This window comes from Bactrocera oleae, chromosome 5 (genome assembly GCF_042242935.1).
Source record: "Bactrocera oleae isolate idBacOlea1 chromosome 5, idBacOlea1, whole genome shotgun sequence".
NCBI classification, from domain to species: Eukaryota; Metazoa; Arthropoda; class Insecta; order Diptera; family Tephritidae; genus Bactrocera; species Bactrocera oleae.
In genome coordinates, this window is record NC_091539.1 from 10,268,458 (window position 1) to 10,295,422 (window position 26,965).

General features: G+C 31.5%; 2 protein-coding genes and 1 long non-coding RNA gene across 8 annotated transcripts; 2 read left to right on the top strand and 1 right to left on the bottom strand.

The window, feature by feature from the left end:
* Positions 1-1,988: 1,988 nt before the first annotated feature.
* LOC106620576 (zinc finger FYVE domain-containing protein 1) lies at positions 1,989-14,381 on the bottom strand. Of its 4 annotated transcripts, none has more exons than XM_014239114.3 (9): positions 13,915-14,381; positions 6,125-6,550; positions 5,857-6,067; positions 5,342-5,787; positions 4,572-4,735; positions 4,291-4,465; positions 4,039-4,231; positions 2,560-2,664; positions 1,989-2,494 (listed from the first exon to the last, which is right to left on the bottom strand). In XM_014239114.3, the coding sequence occupies exons 1-9, from the start codon at positions 13,981-13,983 to the stop codon at positions 2,043-2,045; spliced, it is 2,241 nt and encodes a 746-aa protein (XP_014094589.2). In that variant the 5' UTR covers positions 13,984-14,381; the 3' UTR covers positions 1,989-2,042. The 4 variants fall into 4 exon arrangements, with proteins under 4 accessions (XP_014094589.2, XP_014094586.2, XP_069965489.1 ...); XM_014239111.3 differs by having other exon boundaries at positions 2,560-2,733; XM_070109388.1 differs by lacking the exon at positions 13,915-14,381 and adding an exon at positions 9,567-9,707 and having other exon boundaries at positions 2,560-2,733.
* Positions 12,299-13,517, top strand: LOC118679956 (uncharacterized). 2 transcript variants are annotated; one of them, XR_011396309.1, is made up of 3 exons: positions 12,430-12,953; positions 13,018-13,265; positions 13,341-13,517. It is a non-coding gene; the product is annotated as an uncharacterized lncRNA (long non-coding RNA). The 2 variants fall into 2 exon arrangements; XR_004975494.2 differs by having other exon boundaries at positions 12,299-13,265.
* A 626-nt stretch (positions 14,382-15,007) lies between the features above and the next one.
* Positions 15,008-26,515, top strand: Rilpl (Rab interacting lysosomal protein like). 2 transcript variants are annotated; one of them, XM_014239119.3, is made up of 6 exons: positions 15,017-15,107; positions 15,411-15,758; positions 15,818-16,126; positions 17,275-17,741; positions 18,066-18,161; positions 19,161-26,515. In XM_014239119.3, exons 2-6 carry the CDS (start codon positions 15,453-15,455, stop codon positions 19,264-19,266), a joined length of 1,284 nt encoding a protein of 427 aa, XP_014094594.3. In that variant the 5' UTR covers positions 15,017-15,107; positions 15,411-15,452; the 3' UTR covers positions 19,267-26,515. The 2 variants fall into 2 exon arrangements, with proteins under 2 accessions (XP_069965548.1, XP_014094594.3); XM_070109447.1 differs by having other exon boundaries at positions 15,008-15,758.
* The last annotated feature ends 450 nt before the right edge of the window (positions 26,516-26,965 follow it).

Genomic DNA, 26,965 nt, shown 5'->3' on the forward strand with positions numbered 1-26,965 from the left:
CAAAAAAAAAAACATTTATTAGAATACAATTCAGCTACTTTTCACTTCACTTAAATTGTTTAACTAAATTAGCATAACATTGAATCCATTAAGGTAACGTATACACAAATAATTTTTTCTTATATTTTTATATATATACCAATACAATAGTTGCTATAGTCAAATGACGAAACAGTGCTGCCACTGGCTGCGCATAATCACAGATTTATGCATTCAAACATTTTTTATGGCAAAAATACTGACCACGCATGCGCGAAAGTTGAGACATTTCGATTTTTGACCATACACAAATTTTATATATATACATATGTATGTATTGTAGCTTAAATTTTATTTTACCATGCAACTTATATAATTCTAGGTGGTAAATATAATTTGGGAGAGAAATTAGCATCTCACAATGCATACAAATAAACAATCATATAACTATATATATATATAAACGCTTATCAAGTATCACAATCATTCATTACAATTTTGTAGCCTTTGTGAAATTAAATCGATTTTTTATAATTTTTCTATAAACATATGTACATATATAGTATGAAGCGGATAATGGCAAATTGGAGGGCAAAGCAATATGTAATTCAAATTGAAGATTTTTTATATTGAAAATTTGAAACACAGCGAAAAATGTCGTTGTCAAAATTATTTGTGTGCGAGTTGATAACTCTAAAACTGCGATAGTAAACAAAAATAGCTTAAGTGGACTTTAGCAAAAGATCTTAGTTTGAGTTAAGCTGCGCAATTTATAAGCAACACGACTTTGTTTGACAGCTCAAATAATGTTTTTAAAAAACTAGCAACAAATTATGTTGGAATAGAGCTGAAAGTTAAGTACAGATTTTATCTAGCAAACAAAAAACACACTTTAGCTAAAGACGACTTATAGGGTTACATGGGTTTCACGGCTTCAAAAAAAAAAAAATTATTGTCTTACTTAATTCTATAACATCTCTAGAATATTGTCCTAAATTCTCAAATTACTGTTATTTAGTAATAGTTTTGGAGATACAGCTTAAACAAGTTGCGCGTTTGAGGTCAGCTATATAGTCACTTAAAACTTTAAGCGCGTTTTTCTCGAAACTGTGTTTTCAGTCGGTTGTCAAGATTTCACACGAACCACTCAACCGATCTAAATGAAATTTTACACAGGTCTGAGATATAATTTACAAGGTCTTGTCGCGGAGCATATTTTTTTGATTAATTACAACTATATAAAAAAACAAAAAACGTCGAGAAATTTTCACCAAAATTTGCATGCTTTTGTAAAAACGTCTGCCAAAAATACAATTTTCACTTTATTTGTTTTTTCCCCGTCTCCGTACCTAGTTAACTAGGTCTTAGTTCAAACACGTATTTTTTTTTATGATCCTGTCAGAAATTCTGCTGTCAACGCGGAAGCACCTTGTTTTAAGAGACTGTCGGAAATGACGTCGTAATGACCGAGTTTTGAATATTTTCCTTTGAAAATTTCACAAAATCTTCATCAAATATGTATCTTTGGAATAATAAAAAGTTTGAATAAAATATTTAATTTTTTATATTAAAAAAAAATTATTGAAAATAGGGCGTTTTTTGTACGACGAAACCCATGTAACCCTTTATGCTATTTTACGATATAATATAAACACAGCAATACTGATGTATCATTGTCATTAGTATAAAATATTCACTTTAGAAGCTTATAAGGACTCAAGTAATCACTCTTATATAAGAAACACAACACTTTCGTGTTAAGCAAAGCCTAGCTGTGCATTTCACTGGGCGCATACTCGTAACTGTTTATACGCTTCATATTTATCTATATATGTATATATGTAAAGAATTAATTTTAACGAATACAATGTGTGAAAATGAATATCAATGAGAAAATGTGGCAATGCTTATATTTGTGTGTGCGAATTTTTACGATTTGTAGGCCTTTTACTGCTCAGTCCAATGTGCAAATGCCGCCATACCAGTGGCATATGCGTATAAATGCAAACTTCAAATAAAAACAAAACCAAAAACATATCAAAGCAATTTATGCGCAGGCATATTCAATCGGCACTGCCATTATTAGCATTGTTGCTGCAACTAGCGGTCGGCTCGCATTGCTTTGGATCGGCACATTTATCACAGACACGCACTGGCTCATCCCACCCATGCTCGGGCACTGGCTGGCGTTGTTGTGAGCATTTTTCGCAAACCGCTTTGCCACAACGCCGACAGTGATGACGCGGACAGTGGCCAATCGGCGATGGTATATTACATTTCCCGCCGCCATTTGATATATTACTTGTGACACTATCACTCATATTGCCGTTGGCAATATTTTCTTTTGCTTGTGTGTCATGTGTATGTTTTGTGCTTTGGCTGCTGGGGGAGGCGCCACTGGCTTTTGCTATGGCTAGCTCTTCGGCAGTGCCGAAAAGTGTCTGACAAATGTAGCAAGTGGGTGAACTGGCGTCGGATACCCAGTATGAGGGGCGTGCAGTATCCTTGATGATTCCTGTGTGAAAGTTTATATATTTTTTAAATGAAAATATAACTTGTTTTTGTTATAATAGTGCAAACCTTTGGTAAACTCATAGGCGCCCTTTGTTATGTTGCCCAACGGATTGATGATCACCTCACCGATTTGGCGCAGACTTATGTCAGCTTGCTCGGTCGTTGGTTGGCCTGTGATATTATTATTTGGATTTGAATTTGAATTGGAATTGGTATGATTAAATGCTTCGGTTGTATTTGCTGTACAATAAGAAATGTATATATATGTATATAGATGTATTGGTTTTAGAAAATGAAACAATGTGAAATGAAAATAAACAAAATTATTTAAAATACAATTCAATCATAAAACTGGGAATTAGAATGTCTAAACGAAACGCACGGCAAATAAAAACACGAAAACAGGAAAGTTTTAAAAATTGAACTTATATATATGTATGTAGTTTCAAAACTTAAAAATTTCTCGAAAACTAAACGCATTGTTCAGTACGAATTGGAGAGTTTCAAAACTTAGTCACATAATTTATCTTAAGTTGAAGAGTTTCGAAAACTACGTACATTGTTAAGCGCAATTTGGTGAGTTGCGGAATCTTAAGTTGGAGAGTTTCGAAAATTAAACGCATTGTTCAGTACGAATTGGAGAGTTTCAAATCTTAGTAACACAATTTATCTTAAGTTGAAGAGTTTCGAAAACTACGTACATTGTTAAGCGCAATTTTGGAGAGTTGCAAAAATTATACACAAACAGCCTTGTAAAAAATTGCAATGTTTCGAATCCTGGATTCTAGAAATTTAGACAGTCAAAAGTTTACCTCAAGCTGGTGGGTTTCAAAAATTAAATACCGAGAGAATTAAATGCAGAGTTTCGAAACCTAATTCGAAATCAAATTTCAAAACTTAAACACAGACATAGCTTTGTTAATGTCTGATGATTTTTATGTTAGACACGTAGTTCAGGTCAATTTGGAGAGTTTCAAAACTAAGCCTTTTGGAGAGTTTGAAAACTTAGAGCTTCAAAACACATGTATAGTTTGTATATTTCAGCTAGATAGTTTAGAATTTACTTTGAAAATACCATTATACAAGCTATTCTGCGATTACGCTTATTTTGAATACCTATATATAAGGCTCTTGAAATCCGACAATGCATTTTTTCTCTATTTTTGTCTGAAGGGTATAACTTTTAGGCGCCGCTATTATTGGAGAAAGCTACAGTTCTATAATTGAACTGTTACAGACGGCGGAAAGAGATCGGACACTACGAAAGACCCACTTCCATTAAAAAACTTAAGTTTCAGTTTTAAGTTTTTAAAAAACAATGCGTTTAAAATTTCTAATTTGAAAATAATAGTAACTTGAGGCGCATTTTGACGTATTGGTGATGCCTTTTACTTAAACCGTTGCAATCGGAAAACCGAAAGGGTTGATAACTGCACCGGTCTACTAATTAAAATTAGACAAACACATTTTTCCAGCATTCTAACAACCGATCAAAAAAAGACTTGTATGTATATATATAACGAACTATGTGTAATATATTCTTACCTGGCACTCCGTTCGGCTGTTTCTGCAAGAGTGTATAACATATATTACACACACGCACCGGATCTCTCCAGCCACGCGCTGGTACTGGCAACTGATTCATACTGCATGCATGACAAAAACCTTCGCCACAGCAGCGACAGTGATGCTTAAGCAAACCAGTATTTTCGAAAACTTTCTTGCATGCATGACAGCTCTGCAAAAAAAAAATATACCATATGTTAAGTGTTTCTTTATAAAAATAAATTAATTTACAATAATTTCGCTATTTGGTTTCCAATAACTGGGCGCCACCCAATCCGCTAACCAACCGGTTACGGCATTCGGATGTAGCTTCGGCAGTGCATCGCCGAGCGTAGATACTTTATCCAGCACCATTTGTGCCGAGTGTGTGGGACCTTTTGGCTCCCATGCATGTACAATAATAGATCTGTAAAAGAAGATAGTTACAGTAATAAGTTTTTAACGATATTTAAAAATATACAAAAATTATTAAAATAAAATAAAAACTAAATAAAAATGTGCTTTTAATTTACCTAACGGCTGTCTCCTCCGGCGATTTATTGCCAAACCAATATTGTCGTGATCTGTAAATTTCGCCACAAGTTGGACAATCGATAACGGCGCCCTTCCATGCATATTTTGCCAGCCCGGACCAGGAGCTGTCACTTCGCGTTTGTGTGCTAAATGTGACGACGTTCTGTGGTGGAAAAGGAAAGGCATTAAAATGTGATTTACATTATGGGAGTATATGCAATATAAAAAAATAGGTGTCAGCGCAAATGAATTTAAAAAAGGGAATATACGGCTACATAAGAAGTATAGATTTTTCTCGATTTTGAAATAAAATTATATTACACTAAAGGTAACATGACGCAAGCCCATTTATTACTCGTTATAATTAGAATACAGTGAACCGAATAGATGGCAATCCATACAGTAATTTTTTGAGAATTTTATGCTACATTTTTTGTTTTTGTTTTTGTGGTGTTGCAAGACCTTCCCCATATAGTTTTGGTAAAGCTGTAGAGTTCCTTAACCGAATAAAAATCTAGGTATGTTCTGGTTACTTGGACTTGGACACGAAAATTGCGATAGCGGTACAACAAAACCTCTCGTTAATTTTGGCCGAAAAAATCTAAAATTCTAACGGCTTTTTGTATATGATTTAGGTTAGGTTAAGGAGCTAACAAGAGTTTTGGACAGCTAAAAACGCAAATGTCTTAAATCTTAAAGGAGCTTCTGCTTGATGTTTGTCAAAAATTAAAAATAATTATTTTAAATAATAACAACAAATATCACTCACCATTTTGCCTTTGTTGTAGCATTTCTCACACATATACTTCTTATTGTCATACTGATGCTGATAATTACATTGGTTTTGATTCATATGGGCATCGCCGTCACTCAGATGGCCCATTGAACGTTGACAACGCTGATTGCATGCCTCACAGCGCACTGGGCAAGTGAAAAATTGCTCGGGAAACGGATTTATGGTTTCCTCAATAATTTCACCGGAGAATTTCGTATTGAGCGCATTCATCGCTTTGAACACAACACTGGGATGACGTGGCGAGCGTACGGTGGTATTGGCGATTTCCAATTTGATGGCATCCCTCAGTTTGCTATAATCGGTGGTCAAATGTTTCAATGTTTGTACGCCAATATAGCGCAACGAGCTGAACGCGTTTATTTTATGGTTATGCATGTCGAATTGTTTGCGCAGTTGATCTTCGGCGCTTTCAGCGACAGCTGTAAATGAAGCAAGCAAATGTTGAAATAATGAAACAATATAAAACTAGATTAGTTTTAGTTACTTACAGCTATCAAGCGGATTTGTATGCTGTGTTTCGTGGAAGATGAAGACGGCGGGGCCAAGCGTTTGCGCTGTGCCTGGCACGGGTAGCGATTGTAGTGCTTGCGCGAAATGCAAGCAGAATGCTTCCGATGCAGACCCCAAAAACTCATACATGTCGCTGTGTAAACGCTCGGAGCGTGTGCGATAAATGACGATATCCGACACGGCGAGTATCTGTAATGAAGTTTTGGATAAGTAACATAAATATTAAGTTGTGTAGCGCACTCTAACCTTCAGCAACATGCGCGTGCGCCGATTCTTTTGCTTGGAGGTGCCCAATAGGCCCTCCGTATCCAGACAAAGCACATCCATGTTACGCTGTAAAGCCGCATACACGCCTAACGTGCAGGAACTCTGCTCCGCCGACGTTTTGAACACCTCAGCGCCATCAAAGAACGTGTGATTCATGGTGTGTGACTTGCCATCGCCGGTGTTGCCGAATATGGAGATCACTTTGATTTTTGTATCATCGCTACATTTGAGTCGTTGACGGAAGCGCTCTGCAGTCGCTATGCGTAAATTTTCCTCGGCATCCATGAGCAGAAATGAATGATCTGTGGAGTTATCGGTCAGCTCATATTTGGCAACGGGTGAGCAGCAATCAATTGATGTGAAATCATCGCTTACGGCATTGCTTGGAACTGATGTTGCAACATTCTGTGAAATGAGAAGGAGAAAAGTGGAGAAATTAATGTTAATAAAATATTAAATTAATACCTACGTGTATAGAGAAATATTATACAAACAAGAAATTTGATTTGAGGTTATGTATTATAACGGTTAATACGTAAACGACTCGAATACAGTATATAAGCACAAACTCGAAAAATGAGAGAAAAATTTCGAAATAATTTTTTTAAGAGCATATAATAAAATGATTATTATATAGAACACTTAAATACAGTCTATAAGTAATAAACCAAAAATTTATGTGCGGAGAAATATCGAATGACAATTCGAGTCCGCTCCGGTTATGTAGCTGTAGGAAAAACAGCTAATCGTAGGTATCGGCGATGGAAAAACAATAATAATTACTACTATTGTGAACTTCTCTTTATCACCATCCAAACGACTGACCAAACGATATGTTGTTGATCGCAAGTTGTTTATTGGTTTATATATATGTATGTACATACATATAATTGCGCATAAAAATAATCAAGACTTTATGAGTTTTGTAATGCTTTTTGTTATTCGATACCAAAGGAAGAATTTTCGCAAATTTTGAGATCGCTATGCAGGGCTAATGGATGTCATAAACAAAAAATAAATTAAAAGCTTAGACAGTGCTTCTCACAGTGTAACTGACATCGTAGTTAGATCCAGCAGAATGGTAGTGCGCACTTCCAACTACTGCAACATACCTATTGCCTCCATTTGTGACTCATAGATATAAGTATGTATATAAGGTATGTAGGACATATGAAAATAATGAACAGTGTTCTTATGCCCTGAACAGCTCAGAAGACAAAGTTGGAGCGATGTCGGTCTGTCTGTTTACACCCGAACTAGTCCCTCATATTTTGAGATATCGATGCTTATTTGACGGAACTGACGATATCGAACCACTATAGCATATAGCTGTCATACAAACTGAACGATTGGAATTAAGTGCTTGTATGGAAAGCTTTTTCATTTGACCAGATATCTTCAATAAATTTTGTATAGATCGTTACGCAAGGCAGTAGTGCAATCTCCAAAGAAATTGTTCAGATCGGACCACTATAGCATATAGCTGCCATAAAAATTAAACGATCGGAATCAAGCGCTTAAATGCAAAATTTCTTATTTGTCAAGATATCTTCACGTAATTTGGCATTTATTATTGTCCAAAGTAACGGTATAATCTCCCAACAAATTGTTAAGATCGGGCTACTATAGCATATAGCTGCCATACAAACTGATCGATCAAAATCAATTTTTTATATAAAAACTTTTTTATTTGTAAAGAGTTTTATAGCTTCGGTGCAGCCGTTTTTTGTTGTTTGATTATTAAGTAAGGGATTCTCTAGAAAATTTCATTTACATTTAATTTTTTTTTTATTTTAAAACGCGCTGCAATTTCTCACCCCATCATCCAACCACACAGCTTCCCACATAGTTTCAAACACTAAAATTTGGTTTTAATAGTGTGCAGGCAAATATGATACGCAAAAATATTTTTTTAAGTACACACAGCTTCAGTTTTGCATTACATACATACGCACATCAAAAATGCATATTTATTTGCGCTTACATATATATCCACTTATTAAAAAGTAAAAAAAAAAACTAAAATGGTAGCACGAAATAAAAAAATTATAACACAAATTTTTTCGAAAAATCACAAAACTGAAATTTTGAAATTGATTTGAGCGCTGAGGCTTGCTGTGTGACTCTACTTGGCCGAAAGGCTATTGCTGTCGCTTTGTGGTTGGTTGATTGCAATTTTTTGCTAAAAAAAAAACAATTGAACATATAATAATAAAAAATGCAAAGATGGAGATAAAGCAAAGAACAGCTGAGTAGCGGTAAATAAATAAATAAAATAGCAACAATAAAATCAGTGTGAAATTCAAAAATACACGGAAAGTGATAACGTGAAGAGGGACGGTAAACACTGGAGATAAATGTCGACGGCTACGTCAGACGAAATGCAAGTGCAAAGGCATATCGATAACGAGCACATTGCAGGGATATGTACGTATGCTCAAACATACATACATATGGGTGGCGCACGTTACATGCTACAAAAACAAACCGTAATTACTTTTTTTTTAATCATTACATTTTTTTATTGTATAGCAAATTTTATTTAGTTTTATATAATTAATTATTGATCGCAAATAACCTCTATGCTCAGCCACATATGCGACCCCTAATAAGAAAATTATTAATTGCGGTCTGAAGGGCTGAAGTCGGGATTGCCTCAATTATCGATTTAATGGACTACTTCAATTCATTCAGATTTCTGGGTTTTGTTTTGCACACCTCTTGCATGACGTAAAAAAAGTCTGTGCAGTTAGGTCAGGCCCTTGGGGGCCAGCGGAGAGTGAAGTTTCTTGATATTAATTTGTTTCAAATTTTCGTTGAAGCTCCGTAATAACCCGTGGCTATGTGTGCAGTTGCTCCATCTTGCTGGAACTAAACGCTGTTGATAGGAATACGTCTTCGGCGCAGTTTTGGGTATAAAAACTCATTCAACATCCTAAAATAACCGTGTCCATTGATAGTAACTGTTACACCGTGTTCTTCAAAGAAGTATGTCCCAACAATACACCTTGATGAAGCTGCGCACCAAACAGTGACTCGGTATGGGTGAAGTTCCGTATTGTGGATTATTTCTGGATTTGACTCACTCAATATACGGCAATTTTGCTTGTTCAGAGGCAATTTATCAAGTTATTTTCTTCTTCGGCCATTTTAATAATTTGCTGTCAAAATCTTAGCAAATTTTGAGAGTTTAAACGGCTTGTTATTTTAACTTTTTACAGAAACCGGTTAAAGTCAGAATGAATTACTCGTTGTAATAACCGTCTGCTAACTCCATGTGGCGTCGATAAGTTGCGAGTCGAAACTCTTGGATTTGCCTGTATTGATGATGCAAACCATTGTTTCTTGAACACGAACATACGGATTTCGATGGTACAGTCTTCTTGCGATACTTTTAAATTCGACAAACATGTTTACCAACCTCATAATGGTCCATTTACTCGGGGGAGTGTCGCCAAAACCCTGCCTGAATTCCCTTTGGACGGAAATGATGGACTGCAAAGCATGGTCTCGCTGCACTTTCCCAGCCTTCTTTTCGGTAACCTACGCTTTCATTTTTAAAAAATTTAAATAATAACCTGCCAAATAAAAAAAAGTAAGTGGATTACTCACACAGAAAACAAGATTTACGGTTTGTTTTTGTAGCACGATTCGTGCACCACCCTGTATAAAATAAAATCAGTATGAATTTGCATTTGATTAAAAAAGTAATAGAAACAATATTTTTATATGCAAGCATAAAAATTACATTATTTTAAATTAATGTAACTAAAAATTTACAAAAGTTTATGTACCTATAACAGTTGCCGCAGGAAACGCCCCCATATTTTTAACAGAGTACACACAACACATTTATTTATATTTTTGTAATATGTATATATGTACCAACATATATTGCCAAAGGAACCGCTGCAATCATGGAATAAATTATTCAGAGCGGACCACTATATCGTATAGCCGCAATATAAACTGAACGATCAAAATCAAATATTGTATGGAAAGTTTTTTAATTGTGAAGGGTATTATAGCTTCAACTGGCACACAGCTATCATAACAACGTATATTGTTTAATAAGATATAATTAACTGGGCTTTATAATAGTTTGGCATTGATTTTTACTATAAAGAATACCAAGTTTACACATTTTTGTAATAAAATGCATGATTTAAAACTATATTACGCATATGTATCAGTTCATTGTATAAAAGTGATAAGATACTCTTGAAAGTCTTTTACAGAAGTCAATGTACTGCAATGAAGGCTAGCACGTTTTTGTTTTCATTTTATTTTTAGTGCATACGCACATACAAATGTCTGTACATACGCGTGTTAAATACACAAAAGGAGAGGAAGGTGGTGTTGTAGTAAATCTACTTACTTTTTTAATGCATATGTATATAAACGATAAGAAAATTATAAATGAAAACGGAGTGGCTGAAAATTATATTATTTTTTAAGAAACATGACACACTTCCAAAATCAATGCTTTAAATTTATAAGCAGCAAGGAGTCGAATCAAAATGTGTAGATTGCTGTTGTCTGTAAACCGAAATCAACTTTTTCCGTGACCAGTAAATCCAATGTGAATATGTACATATGTATATTTGTACTTGTGTACATACATACGAGTATATCAAGTAAGCATTCAGTCTACCAATCTAGAAATAAAAATATTATGCCCAATTAAATGTCGCGTTTTTTTGCGTTTAACATTTGCTTTCGCGTACATTTATATATTCTAAATATGTATACATATATGTACATATAATTACATTTTTTTTATAATTATCACAAGCGCTAAGGTGATTCATACCTCAATTTGGAAATTTACAAAAAAAAAAAACGAATAAATTAATATAATTGCATACTCTATTGCATATATGTAAATACATACAAAAATACTGTAGAGGCATATAAATGAACATACATACATATGTATTTATGATCAGCTGTTTTTAACGAGTAGATTTTTATACCCTGAAAGTTGGCAAAAAAGTTTGTAACACTCAGAAGGAAATGATGGAGACCCTATGAAATATATATGTACATACAGTAGCGGACAGTGAAATCCGAACAACCGCTCGGTTTGTATTTGAAGCGCGATTGTAACTGACTAGTGTATTTTACTGCCGAAAAGGTTATTATTTCATATTAATGTGTGCTCGTGCTTCGTTAAAGCTTAAATATGCCGATTTAAAAAAAAAGTCTGAAATGCAAGAGTAATATTTTGATTTTGCGGTAAGAAAATCTGACCATTCGGGAAATTAGTCATAGAGTTGGCTTCAGCAAGTCCTCCATAGGAGAGTTTCTAAAAAATTTCGAAAGAACCAGGTCTCTTAAGAGAAAAACTGGCTCTGGAGTAAAGAAGAAGACAACCTCGAAGGAAGATCGGGTGATAGAACGTATCAGCTTGAGGGATCGCTTCAAAACTGCTGAGGACATTAAAGTGGAGTTATTGAAAAATGTCGGTACCAAAGTTAGCGCAAGAACCGTTCGTCGAAGGCTTCAAGAGGTTGGTTTAAACGCTCGTCGGGCCGCCAAAAAGCCACTTTTAACCTCAAAAATGCGTCAAAACCGTTTACGATGGGCAAAAGAACATCAAAAATGGACTCATCTTGATTGGCGAAATGTTATCTACTCAGATGAGTCCAAATTTAACCTCTTTTGCAGCGACGGTATGTCCTATTATGTCGATTTAGCCATGTCCGTCTGTCTATACGCGCACTTGTTGCTCAATTTTTGAGACATCGATCTGAAATTTTGAACACGACGATTTCTCTCCATGATGTTGCTCATTTGTCGGAAACGCAGATATCGCACCACTATAGCATATAGCTGTCATGCAAACTGAACGATTAAAACCCAGTCCGTGTATGCATTCAGGTGTCCTAGAAACTGATAGATCAAATTGTATGGAATTTTTTTTTATTTTTGAAGAGTATTATAGTTTCGATGCAGCCGAACATACATATGCATGTATGTATTTAGTTATTCATATTAAAACTTTGTATTTTATTGTTTTTGAAAAAGCTCGATGACTTCAGTATTTTGCTTTTTTTTTTTTGGTTTATAAAATTTTACATTTTAAACCTTTATTTGTACATTAACCAGCAATTGTTCTGTCATTGCGCAATACGATTTCGTGATTACTAATATACATACTTACAAACAAACAAATTTGTTTAGGTTAAATAGTACATATGACGAATGTTCATAATAAAGTTAGCTAATAAAAAAGTTATATATAAATATCTATATGGAGACATATAGAAGGAATATGTATGTGTTAGTTGCAACAATAAACTGGAACATGTGTTTGTTTATAAACAAAACTATTTCAACAAAGTCAAAAACATGCTAATTAAACACTACAACATATCACACATACATATAATATGTACAATATGTATGTAGGATTATAAAGAGAAGTGTGTATATACATAAATAGCTTGAGGTAGTCACGTTTTAATCAGCTGTTGGTGTCAGCGTCAAAGCCACATAATGTTATTGGTATTAAAAAATATTTTAGTAAGGTAAAAAATATGCATACACACAAGTGTAAACTCATGTGTTTTTGTTGAGTGAAGAGCAAAACTACTAAACCTTATGAAATATTAAGTTCAGTTAGAATTCATGTGGCGTAATTTAGAAACCGATATCTTCACAAAAAATTTCCAAAGAGTGGATTGGAAATCGACAGATTTAAAGAAAATATCAATATAAAAAAAATTCACGTGTTTTTATAGCAATTAATTTTATTTCATTTTTCAAACAATTGATGCAAATAGTTTTGTTTTTGCAAGATAGTGTAAGTCATAAGGTTGAATTTAGAGTCGCATAATTGTAATCTTTATTTCAATGACGCTGCTCAGTCTCAAACTAAGGAGGCCAGTCTATGTTATCAGCGCAGTTGTGTTTTTCATATGCACGACTCGAATGAAGTAGAGTGACACACCTCCTTCCAACATCCGTTATTTTCTTGATTTTTGCATATACGCGTATATTTATATATATACCGTATAAGAAAGTTGTGTTAGTTAAGAATGGCTGAAATTTGGTGGAGAGGCAGCTTAGAACCAGATATCCAATATAGTAGGAGACTCACTTACTATACATATTCGTAAGTATTATATTTGCTAATTCTAAAGAGAATTTTTATAAATCAGTAATACTGTCTAATCTTTTTATTATGGAGATACCTGAACAGTTTCATCATTGGATGTGCCTGGCTTACCGCCCCACAATTTACGCGTTGTTTGTTCTTGCGCCTGATAATTAAACCAAAAAATATCCTCTATCTCAAAGTACTTAACTAACGTATACAAAGTATGCACCAAAATACATGAACAATAAAAAATCATTAACATACTTAGATTTTTTTTGTATTTCCTAATAAAAAGGAGTTTTATAAAATCCAAAACCTGCTTATTTGTTTCCTCTGAGGCGGACTAGAGTTCGCCGGGTCTTCTAGTATAAATATAAACGTAAATATGTAATGTTATTGCCGCTCTGCGTTATCAGGGCAGCTGTGGTTTTATACTTGGAACACTTATCGTTGAGCTCATAAACACACTATATTTTCATTTCTTAACATTTTTAGGCGATTTTGTGGTTAATTTCTGATACGCAATTCATGTTTTTTAGACATGTGTTTTGCGTTGCGGTTCGCTCATTCTATGGTTTTTTCAAAGTCATTGAGTTACAACTATTGCGAAAATGTGCGCTTGTAATCGAGGCTTAGCGCTATAGACTGAAACTACAAAACTCACCCTGATTCCAGGTGGCGTTTCCAGCGCCTCCATTATGGCCGAATTTGCTCCTAGATGTTTATTAAACATTTAAACCGGTTAGCTAAATCAAACACTGTGAAACACGTTGTCTTTATAATAGTTAAGGTTTTAAACGTAAGATTATAAACTTTTTCACTGCTTCGTTTTTAATTTACATGCAATCTGAAAACTTGCTTTGTCTGGCGTTAATGAAATTCCTCGAATGTCAAGACAAAGGCAACGGAAACGCTTTAGTACCGCCGATTTTAGTTGTTTCCTGTATTTAGCCACGCCTTAAATTGCGTATATCATACAAATAATAGCACATGGACAAATATAGTTTCAACTGCTATTTGTTAAGCATAAATAGTTTTAAATATTAATGAGATATTTGTTTAGATTTTTCACTATAAAGGCAGTTTTTATTTTCGCTATTTGACAAATAATGCAACACCAAGAAGAAAACAAATCAAACAACATTGCAATAATAATGAAACGAAATGAGAAAAGAAATGTCAGTGTTGCTAAGCATTACGGTTGTCAGGTAGAATACAAAAAGCATTACTTACATTGCCAATCAGAACTTTTGCTTCGCTTTGCGTCAGACATTGGTTTTGACAGAAAAGTTCGTTGTATGCTTTTGTGTGAGTACGTTCCCATAGAACTATCGATGAAATTTTAAATGAATTTATTTTTTTGTTTATTTATATATATTTCTTTATTTAAATTACTTAAAACTAGTAAAGGTTTGGTCGCGTAAACGCCATTTTGTAATAAATTAGTAATAACCTTAACACATTTAATATAATAACTGATAAATTTTTAAAATTTTTATTTTGTAATAATATCTTAACTCATCAAATATAATAACTAATAAATAAGTATACTGGTATTTTATTTAATATATACAAACTTAATACACAAAATATATAATATAATATATATAAAAGTTTAAAATACTTTAAAATAAAAAAGTTTCTTATTCTTATTTCGGCGACATAAGGTACATTTTCTTTAATCTTTGTATACACAGAAATGCAACTCTATATGTCGTCATCTGCTATCTGCTGATATTACTCATGCAAATTTCCGAAACAGTACAAAAAGGAGTAGTGAAACATTTTCAGCTGGTGCATCCTACGGATATCTGTTTCCTTTTAAAATTATCTGGCGATTTCATTAAATTATTCAAAGTAAAAATATACGATTATCTTACAAGTGCTGTTTAAATATTAAAGTGTTTTGTCCATTTTGTAAACAAATTCATTATTATTACCTAAAGTGCTTGTGTGTAGGTAGAAGTGCACAAGGAGCAGCGCTGGCAGACAAACTTTGCAGCTGCTAAAATTAATGAGCGCAAAAACAGAAATCAACAATATACACATTCTTTAAAAATTATATAGAAATAGTTGCGGTAGCTGTACCGGTGGCGCAGCTGTAAACTCTGCAAAAACCATTTTCATATAAATTTTGTTTTTTTGTTTACAACTCGGAAGATTTTGCCTGCAAAGAAGCCTTTAGAAAAGTGTCAACTATACATGCCCGGTTTTCACATAAATGAAATGGGTGAAATGGTTTTGGATGCCATCGATGACATCGCAGTGGTTGATGTCTACGATTTAGCAACCGATATTGGTAAGGAATATGAGCGAATTATAGATCGTTACGGCACCGATGCCGTAACTGGTATAATGCCAAAGATCATCAATACGCTCGAGCTGTTGGAAGCATTAGCGACCAAAAATGAGCGCGAAAATGCGATAATACAAGAGTTGCGTGAAAAGATAGCACAACTGGAGAGTGAAAAATCCGAAAAGGCCGAATATCGCAGGCGTTTTGAAAGGGTAAATTCATTACATATTTTATACTTGACAAATTATTAACTTTATATAACCGTTAACAGGAAATGGAGGTGCTTGAAGAGCAATGGCGAACCGAAACCAATGAACTGGTTGAAATGGTACAAACATTACAGGATGAAAACAAGCGGCTGGTTAAACAAACGCAGGATCTGCAATCCTCTTCCGCACACTCTTCCGGCTTGGGCGCTAGTTTGACCGAGAGCATCATTAGCATTACAAATAATGAGTTGAATGCTGCGCTAACCGATACGCAAGTGCTGCAACGCTTAAAGGAACAAATTTACAAACAACGTGACGAGCTGAAAGAAAAGGAGCATGAATTGCAGGAAAAATATGGCGAAATCGAAAATGTAAGTATTGCAAGCAAAGCAAGAGTTTATAATGAGTTCATATTCACTATGTAGGGTAATATTTTGAGATTTTAACTGACATGTTCAGTGCTAGGCGTCATGAGCTCAGCTGAAAAGTAATAAAATGTTTCTTTAGTAGGTTAAGCAACACTTTCCAAATTGTTTCCTAGAAAATGAGTTCAGAAATAGTTAAGACAACTCACACTACACTATGCATGATATAATAAATTAGGTAATTTTCTTAAATTAGCTAATTAATCGATTAAAGACAATTACAGTACACAGTTGATTTACAGGTTTTTATACCCTGAACAGAGGTGTTTGTAACACCCAGAAGGAAACATCGGAGACCCTTAGAATCGATTTAGCCATGTCCGTCCGGCCGTCCGTCTGTCTGTATATACTCGAACTAGTCCCTCAGTTGTTGAGATATCATTCTGAAATTTTGCACTTGTCCTTTTCTTCCCAATAAGCTGCTCATTTGTCGGAAGCGCCGATATTGGACTACTATAGTATGAAGCTGCCATACAAACTGAGCGATCAAAACTCAGTCTTTGTATGAAAATCTTTTTAATTTGTCCAGATAACTTCAATTTGGAATATATTATTGTTCAAAGCAAACGGTAAAATCTCCGAAGAAATTGTTTACATGGAACCTCTATAGCATATAGCTGCCATATAAACTGACCGGTCAAAATCAAGTTCTCGCATGGAATCTTTTGTATTTTTAAAGGGTATTGTAGTTCCGGTGCAACCGAATTTGAAGTTTTTTCTTGTTAATACTTAAGCATAGCAATTTTTGCGGAAATCTAATTACCCCACAGCGAAGTATGCTGATTTTTCCATTATTCAGGTCATCATAAAATGTATTTAACGGTCGTTAACTTTGGCTAATTTAATCAACTCGTTGCCAATTATCTGCGGCTGCCTATGCAGCAACATTGTCGTTGCCTTAACTTGAAAAGTTTTGCAACAACTCAATAGAATTACTTTTTCCCCTACGCATGCATGTATGTGTAGATGTTTATTTTTATGCTTGTTTGCATTTCCCGTGCCTTTTCTCTACCACCACCCACTCCTTTTGCATAACATCCTTTGCAATCGGACTTTTATTAAATTTTTGTTATGTCTTCTTGCTTGCCTTACAGCTACACATACAAATAGATCGTTTGAAATCGTCTGGACGCGATGCACACCGTCGACGCAAAATGTTGCAGTCGCAGGTGAAGACGCTGTGCGAGGAGCGCGCCGACTTTCTCGCCCAACTACAGGACCAATATCGTGACATTAATCAATTACGCAAGCAACTCGGTTTGGCTGAAAAGGAGAATGAGGATTTGGTAAAGTCATGCAGCGACGACCCCAACGATCCGAATCGTCCGCGCTACACAACGCTACAGTTGAAGGAGTTAATTTGTGAACGTGACGAATTAATTACCACTGTTGACAATTTGACCGAAGAGTTGAAAGCACTCAAACCCAGTAATGCCAAAACGACAGCGGCCAGTGGTGGTAGCGGTGGTGGTGGTGATTCAAGTTCGTATGATTATGACGACGAAGATGATGATGTAGATGAGGAATCGCAAGAGGCGCAAGAAGGCGCAGTGTGTGGCACGTGAGTATAAGGCGTATAGTTTTGCGTGTGTGCGATAGTACAGCAGTGATTGTGTGCTGTGTGGGTGTGGTAGTTGTTGCGCTTGAGTGGCGTCAAGTGTCGCTACCTGCATAGCGCTTTACAGTTATTGTATGCATTTAAAAGGTCTCTTCTTTAGATTTTATTATTTGTTTAGCTTTTAGTTTTTCAGTTTTTCTCGCTTTGGCTGTATTGTTTTCTTTGTATGCGCATAACTGTGTTTATAATGTAGCTTTCTTACTTCACCCTTGCTTTATAATTTGTACTTGTATTATATAGTTCTGTGTTTTCATTTATTATTTTTAGGCCACCTGACCATGATGCACCAGTACAAGGACCTCTACCGTACGAGCCAGACGATGCTCCTTGGAAGAAGAGCAGTGAGTCCGGCATACGCAAATTGTTAGTACCTTTACAAAATATGGAATTTTTACTATCAATTTTATTTTATCAATAAGATATTTATTTATTATTATATACATACATAAAAAAGTGAAAAGAAAATTGAAACTCAAAATGTTATAAGCTGACGTCACGATTGCAATCCTTATCTGAAACAAAAAAAAAATTATTTTTTCGCTAAATGCTGCTAACGCTAAATTTTATTCGCTAAATTGCGAATGTTCGAAAAAAAATTTTACTATTTATTAAAAACAAAAATGACTATTCTTAAAAACTAGTTATTGAAAAAAATTACAATTAAAAAAAACTATTTAATAAAAAAAACAGTATTTACTACTTTACAAAAATTACTATTTATTAAAAAAATAAATATTATTTATTGAAAAAAATTTCTATATATTAAAAAAAAATTACTATATTAAAAAAATTACTATTAATTAAAAAAAAACTTACTATTTATTATAAAAAAAAATTAATATTGATTAAAAAACAGTTTATTGTTTTTATTTATTTTTTTTGTTTGTTTTTAAATATTTTTTAATATTTTTTATTGTTATTTTGTTTTTTGTTTTTTTACTTTTCTGAGTTTTATTTTATAATAATAAAATGTTTTTAGTGTAAATAGTTTTTTAAAACTAGTTAAGCGTTTATAGTTAGTAAAGTAAAGAGTTATACAGAGAAGCCTTAAAATAAATCTGTTAAGTAGAACTTGAGAAATCTGGAAAATTTTTGAAAAAAAAACAGTTAAAACAAATGCGTTGAAAGCTTCGAGATGTCGTGTCACTAAAAATCTATATTTGCGAAACTATTAAAAATTTTCAACAATTTAAATTAAACTGGGTTGGAAATTTTTATTACACAATTTTTAGTTAAAAAATTAAATATTTAATTTTCAAGCCTTACTGCTTGAATAATATAATAATATTTTTTTTGTTTTTTAATATTAAAATATTTTAGATGAATTAATATTTTAAAATTGTTATGCTAATTTCCTTACAGCTTCCGCCGCCTGTTCTCCGACACCTCGGATACTTCCAAACGTTCCTTGGCTACGCTATCGAAAATGGCACTCTCCGCCACACCTGGCAATATGGAGGTCAAGTAAATGGTTGTACGTTTTTGTTTGTGTCGAAAGCATTTTGTGCAAAAAGTTGTAACTTTTCGGTTTTAAGGAGAGCAATTTGTTGCAAACATTTTAGCTGGAAATGGTGAACATTCTTCCGTTTGCTGAAGATAACTAATTACACTGCAGAAATATATGTACATGTATAATGTTAATCCATTGATATTATTGTATATTAACACAAAGAAGGACGATAAATTCACAATTTTTTTTAGGTTATGTATTTTTTTTCGAGACTATGTGATGTTTCTGAATGCTAGGTGGTAGCTAAAAAATGTTTAGTATTTATGGTAAACAATGCTATTGAAATTTTATTTTTTAAAAATTTCTTCTCGCACAAAAAAAAAATGAAAAAAAATGTGATTTCCAACGATTGGGATGAAAAGTATTATATTATTAACATATTTTGTGTTAGATCTTACAGAAATAATATGTGCTTACAAATATTAAGCACAAAGTATGCTTTATAAAAGTTGAAATTATTCATAACTTAAATTTTTTTATTTGCGTTGGCTTTAAATAGCAGCTTTTCCAGCGCTATTTAGCTTACTTGTGCTGTTCTAAGCGCCTCGCAAGCCTTTGTAGTCTTAATGCCTACGAAATTCCATACATTTATCGTCCTTCAATATTTTTACTAAAGCCAAATATGTTTATAAGTGTTTTCTATTTTATTGTATATACAAACATTTATTTATTGTCTTCTACACAATTTTTCTATTTAGTTTATTAAGCCAAAGCACGTATGTATGTATACCAATACACATGTGTTGCCATGTAATGTGTATGTATGTAATTATTTATTTTTTGCAAGGTGCTATTTTTTTCGAAGGCCCCGAGCACAACAAAAAAAAATTGAGTAATTAAGTGTAAATTGTGCATGAGTTTAATAATTTATTATAAAAAAATATATATTCTACAAAACGTTGCGTGTAAAGCTTTATTGCAGATTTATGTTAAAAAAAATTATTAAAAATTTAAAAATACTAAAAGGGCGAGTATTCATAAAAACTATTATACTTATTTATTCAAAATTTGCTTGTTAGTTTGAAAAAATGAAAAACCTATTTTTAAGCAACGAAAATAATATTTATGCATATTTACGTGAAGAAAAATTATTTAAAATTAAAAAAGTGTTTACCTTTTTATGGTATGTTTTTATTAATTTAATATTCGAAACATTTTGTAACTGGAACATTTTTTGAAGTACATTTTTTAAAACAAATTTATAACTAAAACGAGTATTCATAAAAAAATCTATTTCGAAAAATTTTTTATGTAAAATTTATCTTCCTTTAGCGAGTTTTTTTTCGAAATATTTTTTATTGGAACCCTATTTTCAATTATGAAAAAATTTTGTTTCTACGAACAACAACGACATTACGTGAGTATTCATAAAACAACTGATTTATCTTTTTATTGGAAATTTTTTAACTGCGTTTATTTTCTTAGAATTTGAAATTAACGAACGATTATTCATAAAAAATGTATCTTTGTATATTCGAAATTTTGTTTTCAAACGAAATTTTTTTCGAATGTTTTAGTTAGAAAAATATTTTATGTATGAATATTGCACATGTTTCTACGAAAATGAAATGAGTATTCATGTAAGATTTAACTATTTTGAATTATTTTTTCTCGAAAATTTAGTTATCCGAAAATTTTGTATTCGAAAAATATTTGTTTTAACGAATATCTAAAACGACATGCGAGTATTTCTCAAAATATTAATTGAAAATATTATTTTTTCCCACAAACACAAGAACAAATCTTTAATAAATTAATTATATAAATTTTAGTATAATAAAATGTATATTTTTAGTTTTTATTGCTTTTTGGTTATTCACTTTTATAATTTATTACATGGCTTTTGTATTACACCCTCGCACATGAATTACCGAGTTACTAACTATAAAAATGCCTTTAAAGCCTTGATATTTACCTAAATATGATTGAATGGTTTGAAACAGGTCTGTTTCGAAATACAAATCATATTAAATAAAATGTTTTCACTTAAAATAAATGTTTTAATAAATATTTAATTTTAATTTTGGTAAAATCAAGAAATATTTGGATGGTTTGAAATAAGAATGTTCCAAAATATATTTAAAAAAAAAATAATTATACAGAAAATAAATTTATTTAATTTTAATTTACATAGAACACAATTCAGCAATAAAAAAATAAATATTTTAATACTTTGGGCCACCCTAATTTCTTAAAAACTGCATTTATATCGAACAGACCAAATATGTGGCGCTTCCAGTGTTTTATAACGGACATGTATCTATATTTTTTTATTGAAAACATTTCCGACGGCTTCCTGGTCTATTTTTTGTATAACTATATACCAAAACATATGAAAGATAGCAAGAATATTGTAGAAGATACGAAATACTATATTTAAATGTAGTACAAGATTCTCATACTAACTCTTATACATACATACATATAATATTTGAGTAGACACATATTGCATGTTTTGCAAAATAAAGTTTAAAAACATTGTTTAATAAAAATAGTAAAAAATATAAAAGTAATATAAAAGCAGTGAGCAAAACTGGTCAGAATTTTAAGGATAAAAGTAAAGAAAAGTTTTCAAATTTGTTCAAAATTGTAATTATTGAGTTTTCAATAAAAAAAATATTTTCGAGCGCGCTTCAAAGTATGCTAAGGCTATTCTAGTAAAATTTTAAGACATTCAGTTGAAATATATATTCTGAACTTTTTTTTTTTCAAAAACCTGAATTTGGTTATATTTTATGTATACAATTTTAAGATTGCTGGTACAGATGCATACTTTTTGGGGTGTCCGGAATTCAAGAATTAATTAAATGAAATGAAATACTTTTTTAATTATATAATGAAAATAAAATGAAAATCATAAAATAAAAGAAAAATGAATAAAATGTAAATCATAAAATAAAAAAAAAATGAATAAAATATAAATTATAAAATAAAAAAAAAATAGTATTATAAATATAATAATAAAAAATAAAAGTTATATAATATAATTTTGAAAATGTCATTAAATAATAAAAAAAATAAATAAAATAGCATAAAAAAAGTAAAAGAAAAAAAATAAAACAAAAAAAATTTTAAAACTTGTTTTGACTTTTATCCTTTTATCAGCTGTCCAATAAGCTCATTCAGTCACGCACACTCACATAAATTTCACAACAAATTAGCATATGGATATACATACATACATACATATTTCTAAGTATTTTAATCGCAAAACAAAAAAAAAAATTATAGTGCCTCAGCAGCACATTTTTAGCTACGAGTAACGTTGAGTAGCTGACTAAATATGAAAATCATTTTAATTGAAAAAATAACCAAAATAATATTGATATTAGAAACATACAAAATTTATTGTATTTGTAGTTCTGAGAATGAAACCATGTTCGTTAAGTAGCGCGAGTTGTACGAAAAAAGAAACATAAAAATAAAGAAATACATTTTTAGTACAGTGTTTGGCAAGCAATTAGCAGCACTTGCAATCATTTTAATTTAAATCAGTTATTAATAAGCCGATACTTTGGCTATACTAAGGTTATACTAAAAGACATAGACATCAAAGCATAAAAAAGTAAAGTTATTAATTTTTTTTTTTAATTTTGAAAGTTCCTGCACAAAAAACTGCTTAAGATTTTGAAATACGAAAAATTGCGTAAAATTTTTATAAAAACTAGAAATTTGCTGCAAATTATCGTAAAAAGTCAAGTATTTTTGGAAGAAAGTCGACTGAGCTTTCGTGAGGTTTTTTTAAAATGAATCTTGATTGTATTTTGAGTATAGATTTTGAATTAAGTTAATGTTTGGATTGCCTTTACGAACGCTACGTTTGTGTAGTGAAAAGTTAGTGTAAAAAATAATTAGGAGCTTTCAGAGCTTTTTAAGCTTTTTGAGAATAGATTTTGAAATGTGTTAATTGTTTGCATAACGTTCTATGAAGACTGTGAAGTTTTATTGATAAGTTATCGTAAAAAAATTCGTGTAAGCTTAAGGTGCTTTAAGCTTTTTGGGTTCAAAAAGGTGAAATATATTGAAAATTTGGTATTGTTTAGCTTTGCATTATTTTTGGCTTATACCGAAGTCTTTTAAAGCAGTGCTGGTTTTGAAGAGCTTTTGAGTAAGATTTCTAAGCTTATTCCTTTTTAATTTTGCTTTTTAAAATTAATCAAATTTAAATATTATATATATACGTGCCGTGGTAGTTTGAAATCTGTGAGTTAAAGCTTTTTCAAAAAAGTTTTTTCGCTACAAAAATCAATTTTGTCACTTATTAATTACAACTATTGAAAAAAGTTACTAATTGCTTGCTCTTCGCTCTACTTTAAAGAAATTAATTTATAAAAACAACTACAAAAATATTGAATTGAAAATTGAAAAGTTAATTAAAAAATGCGATAGGGCATAAATTATTACATATGCATGTTTTTGAAACTAGGAGGTTATTTTAAAAGTGAAAAAATTATACAAAAGAAACGAAGAAATGTTAAATTAAAAATATAAAATTATATAAATTAAAATATGCCACAGCTATTAGCCAATTAATCACAGACATTTCACGCGAATGCACTTATGTATACCAAAAAAAAAAATAAAGTTAATTATTGTAGTTTAAAAAAATTAAAAAACATTCGAAATTGTTATTTAATTTGCAAAGTAAAAGCAAACGCTTTATTTTGCTTAAAATACACACGCATTAAAGATAGTTAATTTAAAAAGCTTTCGCCACAATTTTTCAAAATTTCAATATGTGCTTGTAAATTTGTCTAAATATAGCTTGAGCTTTTTCTGCGAATGACAGCCAGTTTTTAGAGAAACACAGTCTGAAGAACCATTTTAAATTTTAATATATAAACAATTTTTAAATTTTAATTTACTATACAGTACTCGTACTATTTGCATGTAGTGTACAATTTATACATACCCAGTTGCCAACAATAAACACACAAATATACATTTTTTTACATATACAAATGTATGCATATGCCACATCAACCATTCCAAAAAAAGCTTTTGGGGTGCTGGAACATATCAAGAAAAATCGGCTAAACTATTGGGTTAAGAGTGAAATATTTACAGAATTATATATACATATATGTAAATATTGTAATTTCAAAACTTTGTTTCTTTCAGATTTATATACACATATGCTTTTATTTTACTCAAAAAATGTGCCAAAGCAATGCACGGAAAACATCACATAAAAGTAAAAAAAATTTAAAGCTCGTGAAAAGCTAAAATCTTTTTATGGTTTCAAAAATTAAATTAACTTAAAAGCATTTTTTCTGTCAGGAGTTTTTTTAAAATTCGTTAAAGCTTTTCAAAGGATTTCAGTTTTGCAAAGCTTTTGAGAGTTTTGGAAATTCTATAGAGAATCTATCATACTACGTACACAAAATATCAAAAAATTAATATATATTTGTGTTCAAAAGCTCGAACGCCAAGCTTTCAATATAATTTTTGATTTCATAATTTGCTGAAAGGTTGGACTGTTTTGAATTTAATATTGTATTAAAAGCTTCACAAAACAACAAAAAGCCTGCGAAAAGCTCACCTAATCTCTAAAGCTCTTGAACATTTTTATAAACAACACAATGGCTGGTTTTCTGGGAGCTAATGAAATTAACAATTTAATACAGTTTGAAGATAAATGCATGATTTTAATCATTTTTCGGCATTTAATAAAAATATAAATAACTTATGAAATCAAATATTTCTCTTCTCTAGCTTCATAGCAAATTTTATAAAAGCTTTAACGAATTCTTTAGAACTTTTTAAATCATTTGAAAAGGCTTTCGGGAAACTCTCAAGCTTGAAATACAATGAGTGTGAAATTGTATAAGAATCTTCATATTTTATTTTACAGAGCTTTTAAAATATCGAATATTTATACTTTATTTTTTAGCGTTTACAAAAAAAGTGGATCGAGTTTTATCATAAAAATGTATTTCTTATACTTTCTTATTGAATTTCATAGAGCTTTTACAAAATTTTTTGTGTGTGGTGTGTGTTCAAACTTCTATACAAATTTTTGTAAATCATGACATATTGATGCATTAATTTCAGACAAATTTCAAAGCAAAATTTCAATGTTTCCATAAAAGCTTTTTTGAAGCTTTTAACAAATTTTAATATTTTACAAACAAATTTTAATCTCTTCTATAAATAGATATCAATATTTTTGATCTGCATTAAGACGTATTTTTACTTTTGTTTTAATTAAACAGAACAGTAGTAAATAAAAGTATTGGGGTTAGTTAAAAATGTTATGTACTCTAAAAAGGTTTAAAAACCCTAAAAATCCAAAAATATAATAAATATAAAATTATTTCTAATACTAATATATGCACATTTGTATGTATTAATGTTTATATGCGCATGTACACAAATCTTTACATAAACACATATGTATAAGTGTTAAATTACGTGCTATTGTTGAGCCGAGTTTTAAAATATTCAAGAAAGTATATAAATTTGTAAGTTTTAAATCGTGCAATGATTGTAAAAGTAAATATAGCAAATTTTTTGTATATTATTTATTATTATTTGTGATTTATAAATTTTAATATTAAAAATACTTTTTTTTTTTAATTTTGTATTCTTATATGAATAATATCATATTTATATGTCTTCTAAAACCTTGGCATACAACTTCTCCGTTTTTATTTACTTATAATACATTTTTAATAAACCCGTTCAGAATTGCATGCTAAGTAAATATAGGTGGAGTGAAAAGTGTAAAATGCGTCGTTTAAAGCCACGATTTTGCCCAGAAAAGCTTTCAGAGCCAAATAGTGCCAAATAAAGTAAGTAAAGGGTCAATGAAAGTTTATACGAGGTATATATTATATTTTCAAGTGCATTTGAGAGCTATTTACGAAAATGTGGCCTCGCTCATATCAGCTCTTTTCAAAAGTTCATTAACTCTCACATCCTACAATACTCTTCATTGTGCTTTAGTGACCGTTGAGTAGTACTTTAGCGTCCTTTTGCAATAACATTTCTGACTAAAATTCTCCATATTTTATTTTAAATTTATGCACATACTCATATTTTGAAAATTCTACTAGTTTACATACAAAAAGAAAATTTGAAATGATTGTCAAAATAAACATACATTAAGCATAAAAATATACAAAATTGTTTACAAGTATAAAATAATGAAAAATATCACAATAAATTATAATAAAAATAAATAATTATGTTATAACCAAGAAAATATTAATTTTATTGTAATTTTTTTTAAAAGAAGGAAGCAGCGAAAGTTTCAGAATGAATGTGTAACTCAAGCAAAATCTTCAATCTCCTTCTTAGCTTCTTGGTATACTACGGATTTGTACCAGCAGTGTCCGTGACTGTCAAGTCGATGGTTGTTGTTGTTTCTCCAGAAATTTGTAGGCTATAAATATTGACGGTAACGTGAAATGGCCTTCGTGGAATCAGCCACCCAGAAGGTTGGACGCTCAAAATCCTGCTAAGTTAAAGCTTAAAATGGTAAATTTCCGAGTGAGTTTCTGCAATGACAAAGCTTCTTTCGAAATCTGTAATCTTTCGGAAACGGCTCAAAACTTGTTAAACCCTCCACTCATTAAATTATGTATGTTTCTTCACTATAAATAGTTCATAGAAGAATGATCCTACACAGCTGGTGGACATACTTAAAGACCAC

Excerpts from the sequence above, each read along its gene's own strand:
- LOC106620576 (XM_014239111.3), bottom strand. The coding sequence starts at position 13,983 with ATGTTTAATAAACATCTAGGAGCAAATTCGGCCATAATGGAGGCGCTG. Across the intron at positions 6,551-13,914 it reads AAACGCCACCTGGAATCAGG|AATGTTGCAACATCAGTTCC; the intron begins GTGAGTTTTGTA and ends CTCATTTCACAG. Across the intron at positions 5,788-5,856 it reads TACAAATCCGCTTGATAGCT|CTGTCGCTGAAAGCGCCGAA; the intron begins GTAAGTAACTAA and ends CTTCATTTACAG.
- Rilpl (XM_070109447.1), top strand. The coding sequence starts at position 15,453 with ATGCCCGGTTTTCACATAAATGAAATGGGTGAAATGGTTTTGGATGCC. Across the intron at positions 15,759-15,817 it reads ATCGCAGGCGTTTTGAAAGG|GAAATGGAGGTGCTTGAAGA; the intron begins GTAAATTCATTA and ends AACCGTTAACAG. Across the intron at positions 16,127-17,274 it reads AATATGGCGAAATCGAAAAT|CTACACATACAAATAGATCG; the intron begins GTAAGTATTGCA and ends CTTGCCTTACAG.